General features: G+C 41.8%; 1 protein-coding gene across 1 annotated transcript; it reads right to left on the minus strand.

Moving 5' to 3' along the window:
* Nucleotides 1-1,147: 1,147 nt before the first annotated feature.
* LOC111251275 (putative T-box protein 7) lies at nt 1,148-3,231 on the minus strand. Its single transcript, XM_022807712.2, has one exon. It carries the CDS (start codon nt 2,603-2,605, stop codon nt 1,985-1,987), a length of 621 nt encoding a protein of 206 aa, XP_022663447.1. The 5' UTR covers nt 2,606-3,231; the 3' UTR covers nt 1,148-1,984.
* Nucleotides 3,232-6,670: the final 3,439 nt, after the last annotated feature.

A 6,670-nucleotide genomic window follows, 5' to 3' on the forward strand; every position in this document is an offset into this window, starting at 1 on the left:
TACGTAACATTTGCAAAAAGACATTTGAACCATCCTGTCGTTACCCTAAACTGTTCTCAACCTGCAGTATCATTACAGTCCATCAACTTATGGAAATTAAGTTACGGTCTGAGAAGCAGTATTGGGGGTTAAGTAAGATGATGGGCCACATTTAAGATTTAACATTTTTTACCCTAATCCCTTAAACACTTCATCCCATTACTGTGTAATATATCAGACGCGCCGGCATAATATGATGGCGTGCAATCGAGTTAGGGATAACGTCGTTGCCCGACCAGTAACTCAGAGGGCATCGTTGTTCTCAAAATGAGAGAAAACTGGCAAAATTGTAAGCAACCAAGACAAATGTTTTTCACGCAGTCATAGAAAATTGTAGCTTTCTGAAGAGTGGCGGGGGACATCCGAGCGTTTCCGAATTATGTTGCATTCGCTCAGTCCCATAGCATTGCCCTCTTTGCCGCCTACTTCTTTTTTCGGGCTTGACGGATGACGCGTTTCAGATGAAGGAACATCGACGCTTTTGGTAGCTACAGGACTATGCGCTGTGCCATGGTATGGGACGCCGTCCTAGCTATAGCACTAGTGATAATAATAGTATTACCCGTCGTTCGAGAAGAAGTCTGCGAATATAAATTGGACATGTGTTCCCCCTCCTGCTCCCGCTGCCTGCACAGGAGCCATCAGTCGCCTCGTCGCCATTAACAGCGTCGTGGTTCTGTCAGTACAGAAGACGGCCAAACCTTATCCAGCGTCTGTATATCACTTGAAGAGCGTACGAGCAAAAAATGTACAGAGACGATGAAACGCACGCAAGGAAATCATGGTATGAGGAAAATCTTCTATTTTCCATGGAAAAGGACAGAGCCAGTTACAACTTCAGTACAAAGCGTTGAATTGTCAACTCTACACGTTCAACGCCGTTGGCGACACAGAAATCAGTTATCAGCATAGTGCTTGCGTTAGCGACGAACGTCAAGATAATGACGAGTCGATAGCCTCATTAACTGCTTTCGGCAACTTCCCCGGCAACTTCCCCACACTCAGAATCCGAATCAATATAATGAGCAGTTTCTAAATACTTCCCTAAGACGTACGGCAACCACAGCGTAACTACTATGTAGGGTCAAATATAAGTTAGCTTTTTGAAAAACAAAACCTGCCGTGAGGTAATAATTATACTAAAACATTTTATTGGCCTTTGGCTAGTGCCACAAAGTCTATCACTCTATAGTCGGATTTTTTTTATAAGCGTAAACATTTCAGTAGGAATATGTCAGCTTGTTACAAGTGGTAACTACACCTAATTAAACAATGCAAGGTTAAGTATCTGAGATCCCGGGCCTTCTCCTGTTAGCTTATTGCAAGTATAGTACATAAGAAAAATTCTATAAAAGAGAATAAAACATTCAAACATAGGACGCCGATCGTATGTCGAACACGCTAGTCATCCTATTCTAGCATTTATACCCTCCAACATCTTTAGCTCATGAGATTATTCATTCTTACTGCTTCGAAATACGCTTCACCTAAACGTAAGGTGTACTTTAACTAAGAGAGCCGTGTTCAGCCTTAAAAGATGGTACTATGGGTGGCTTAATTATGACGCCGGGCAAATTTGCTATCCCCAAATGCCCCCTTCCCCCCTCTCCCTAAACAATGTAAGACAATGAGACCATTACGTTTACAGTGCAATGATCTGTCAGTTTTTACGTTTTAAAGTTAAAACGGTTTTGCTATAGTACATCCATTAGTCATGTCACACATCGATTGGTAAATTAGGAAATATAGATTATGTGCGGCTAGGTAATGCGACAATCAAGGGAGGATATCCGTATTCTCGATTCTTGAACAGACTATGTGACGTAAAACGATCATACACAAGTCCGCGGTAGAAGAAAGGTTATGAATTCATCATTTAAGTCATACTATTTAAACTGCTATAAAGAAACGTAAGAGCCTTCGCCGATACTTCGTTGAAGGATGATTATTTTGGTTCGGGATCACCAGCATTGAATGGTCTGAACCAAGGCTGCACGAACGATAGCTTCCTGTGCGACGATCTTGGCATGTGACCGGAATCCTCAACTTGGGCGATGTGCATGTCAACGCTGTACAGCTGGCTTGTTTTGAGCATGGCTCCGTCGTGGACAACGCGTCTGTTCTCATCGTATGTATAGAGCTTGACTCGGTCAAAACGTACCGTATCGCGCATCCAAGATGAGCCCAATTTAGGACTATCCGGATGTCGGAAACATTCACGGTGACCGGACGAACCCACAAACTCTAGCCAAACGTTATACTGCTCCATTGGATGGAGTCCGGTAAGCTGTGCTTTTGGCGCAGGCATCATGCGTCTGCCACGGGCTGAAATCTTCATACGCATTTGACAGTTGTATAATGAGGAGTTCAGCAATGACACCGAAGGCTGATATAAGTTGACGGTCGCCTTTCGGACGGATTTTTTTGGCGTACTTGTCACGCTCGCAGTAGGAAGACCTCTCAAACGAGCTACGACGAGAGCTCGTCGCTGTTCGAGTCGTTCACGCTCATCGGCGGCTACCTGTCCTATGGCGGCATGAGCCACACGGACCTTTCCCGTTGACATGGCTGCCGACTCTGGTAGCACAGACGATTTTATGCCGACTTCGTCCGTCCGATAGCGTGGCAGGTTAGCAAACCCAAAAACGTTTCATGGCCTTCGCCGCTTTATCGATGCTGATACGTGAAAACGTGCTCTGTTCTAGAAGTGTCCCGTTGTAGCAAAGCAGGTTCGTTAAATAACACCATTTGGAGTGCCGAGAGCTTCGTTTCTTGCTGGTTACAGCGCTGACAACAGCTTCTATCTATGAAATCCCCTCTTCATTGAATGACTTGAGAAGCTACATACGAATAATTTTTCAGAAAGATCAGCTGCTAATTCCATCCATTTCGATGGAAATTCCAGTTAAGTCATCTCCTTGAAGAGCGCCACTTTACGATAATATAAAGAGTAAAATGCAAAAACTATATTGTACCTCTAAGTAACAAAGCGAATGGTTTAGAAAAGATTAACAATGCATTGTTTAATGTAGATAAATACACTGTCATATGTTATAAGCAAACCAAGGGAGCACAAACGAGGAGTAATGGAAGTTTTAATTATCAAGTTATTAGGGTAATTTCTTTTGAGCGGTATTATAAGTTCGTCGTCAAGATGGAATCACATATTGTTGCTCAATTGAAACCCGTGCGAAACATACCTGATCCAGTTGTGCGCTTAACGACGGCTATTGTATGGGCTAGCCATATACACCGATGTTTCTAATATTGAATTCAACGCTATTCTATTGAAGCGTGTCAATATATGATTTCAGTTTACGTAAGTAGCTTTTTAAGCCACAGCTTGCTCTGGGGTTCCTCAGAAGCGTACAGGCTATAGTGCACGACAGCATACCTGACCTTCGACCTTACATATATTTCTTCCATACAATGCTGATATCTATGAATAAATACTAAACAAAATAACTGCTTTTGTCCGACTTATCTGGTAGACAGAAGTTGTACAATTCGAGTATGATTTTAACGCTTCGTTATCGAAAGCGTGAAATTTCTTATTCCGTATCGTCGACTTGTATTATTTTCCTCTGTACTGAAGCCATCCTATTTAAGCTATCCTATAGATGCCGTTGAGAACGGCAGTGACGGTTCTCTAGTCGACAGTCAACTAATAGGTAACTTCAACAAAAGCATTTTGCGGCAATGAGTACCAGCTGAAGGGTGTTTTAAGAGAACCTGCGCATAAAAGACGCAATTTTTGAACAATCAAAGAAACTATGTAATACGATTCACTTATTTAGAAAATGATTCGTGATAAGGTCGGCTTTTTTTCAGTTATCGCCGTCTCACCTGCATGCTAACTAAAAGTCAACAACTATTTTACTAAGTAAAAAACAATGCATAAATCAATTAATAGTTTGAACTATAACTTGAGCATATGGGTTTCGGTGGATAAAAACATTATACAATTTCTTGTCTTAGTATTTTTCTACTATGCAGTCTTTTAGACCCTAAAATTATAACGTTAGGATGACCTTTAAGAATATGACTGAACCGTGCAATTGAACCGGATTAATATAAACCGTACTTGCATACTGAGCTTATAAACTGAGTAAATAACAATATGCCGAAGTTCTAATTCAATAAAAACGAGAAAATATTTTTCCAGTTACTAGTAAGTTGAAAATTTTGTTTACGTTGGCTAGCAGTAAGCTTTGTGTGTCTGTATAACAGTATGAACAACACCATTCTCAATTGCTTGCCTAATGTTTATTCGAATTTAAAACTATATTCCGATCTAGTCTGGATTTCTAACTTCGGTTTTATTATAACTGGTCTCATGATCTTACACACTATATAATGGTAAAATTCGGTAAAAATAGTAAAAAAAGCGAACACAGCCTACCCCGCTCCTCTTCTGTACATATCTACTTTATTTTCCAATCCCCTATCAAATAAATTTGCCAATTTCATGTCTCTTTAGCCTCTGTGCTTCTTTTGAGGCCCAGTTGAACAGAGTAGATTTAAAGCAAGAGAAGCGCTTAATTTACTAAGTGTTTTTAAATTTTCAAAAAAAGGGAAAGTTTTTTCCCCTCCGCGGGATAGCAAGCTTTTTGGGCGAAAGATTGCTATTCCGGCGGTGTATTGGGGGTCGGGCCGATCACTGCGAGCATACATCTGAGGTCGTTCACAGATAGTCTGATAAAGGCAGACAAGTAAAAAAAAAGCTGCTAATAAAACGATAGTCAAACGATGTTTTTGCTTTTTTTTAAAATTGCAACTAGCAATATATTTCTAGATTATTAATATCGTTTTATTTCCTATTCATATTGGTGTAGAGAAGGCCGACGTTTTCGTTACCGTTGAAATAGCTCACCCGTCTGCCGTAGTCTTTGAAATTTTGATTATAAGGGAGATTTTTGGATGGCGTCTTATTTTGGCTTATAGTTGATTTGGTAAAGTAGCTCCTAACGCATAATTCTAATTTGCGATCTACTCTATAATGTTTACGTGATAAAATAAATATTCCACCAAAGATAAATAATAACATTGGTCTGCTTTACCAATTTTATTAACGGATTGAAGTAACCTCTGCATGTATTTCGAAATCAGTTAACAGAAAAACAGGATCAAGAACCGCTCTTAAAGCCAAAACGATGGCATCGTCATTACCCGTGTAGCTGTTAATAGAACAGAAGCTTTAAAAAAAATAGCCCACACACATTTGCTGTGAAATTCGACCGCCATACCTAGGAAGCAACAGTGACTTCAGGAATAAGCTGCTTCATTGGCGAAATGGAACGATGCATAGCCCATGCTACCGATAGACCTGTCCGCCCACTGTAGTGCCTTAGTAAGTCAGAGGTTAAGACTTTCCCCATATTACGGCTAATACTGCGGCTGCTGGTAGTGGAAAACTGCAATTCCGCGTTCAAGACTAAATGACTAGACAGTAGCGAAAGAGTAAAGGGTTTGGGTTATGCGACAATGATTGATTGGACTGTTATCGTTTCCTTGTCTTCGTGCGGACTTGTGCTACATTGCCCTTTATTAGGCATCCTGCCCGCAACTGCTGGAGCTGCTGGTTCTAGGCGTGTGGTCCTGCCTCTGCTGCTACAACTGTGGAGGGATGAAAGCTGAAGGCCAAAAGTAGTAGATCCACTTTGTGGTCTATTTGAGCGAAGCCATGGAGACACGAAGGAGTGTATAGCGGAGAGCGGGCGCATTAGTTGTTAATGCTAACTGGTACCATGTAAAAAGCTACGCGCGTCCCAGTTAGATAGTTAGCCCGGGGGCTGATTAAGCTCTAAACAACTTCCCTCACCCCGCCGAATGCCTCTGTTCCCCCTCCCGCTGCTCCAGCAGCCCACAGTCTACTTAGCAGCCTCAACTGCACTTTAACGGGTCTCTCCGACCGTTGAGACAGACCGGTTTACCCATCAAGGAAGTTGCGATAAGGAGCAACGGAGGCATTACAAGCTGCTTGTCTATTCCCCTGTAGGTGGCCCCTTTACCCCTCTCTGATCCTTACTGCCCGTCTCCTGTTTCAACATTTATTTTAAACCTTAGGGCTAGGGCTGTTTCTCTGTTCGTCGTCGATTGCCTGCGATGTGGAGCATGTAACCTTAGATTTGAAGCACATACTCCACTTGATGGACTTGACCCGATAATACTCGCTTCCCTGTTCCTCTCTTCGCCTCCATCTGTCCTCCGTAACAAATCCAAATTAAATACTGTGCCTGTGCTAACCGGAATCTCACGAGTCTTTTGCTTATTCATTCATATATACGTTCGTCTCTCGGTGGTCCGTTGTTTTTGATAGACGCACCGTTGTAGCTGCTTGCCTGCCCAAAAAATAGCTATTTTTTTCTGCCGCATTTATCTCTTCGTTACATACGTATACTATGTAATCGCAAAGAAGCAATCGTGGCATGCTCCGCTATGTACAGCGTTTGTTGTAATACAAAGCCACTGCAAAATGTATAACAAAAATATCTTTATTTATTTAGTGCCAAGGGCGTACGATACCATTCATGCATTTGTATCATATGTATGTCAACGGCTCAGTGCTATATCAGAGTTGAAGCAAAGAAAGGCACCATAGAGGCTAGCAGGTAAGCGTGGTACCCTGCTT

The sequence above is a fragment of the Varroa destructor genome, unplaced genomic scaffold (genome assembly GCF_002443255.2).
Source record: "Varroa destructor unplaced genomic scaffold, Vdes_3.0 BEIS01000005.1, whole genome shotgun sequence".
In the NCBI taxonomy this organism is placed as follows: domain Eukaryota; kingdom Metazoa; phylum Arthropoda; class Arachnida; order Mesostigmata; family Varroidae; genus Varroa; species Varroa destructor.

What these genes read in the sequence shown, in the direction of transcription:
- LOC111251275 (XM_022807712.2), bottom strand. Translation starts at nt 2,605, where the DNA reads ATGTCAACGGGAAAGGTCCGTGTGGCTCATGCCGCCATAGGACAGGTA.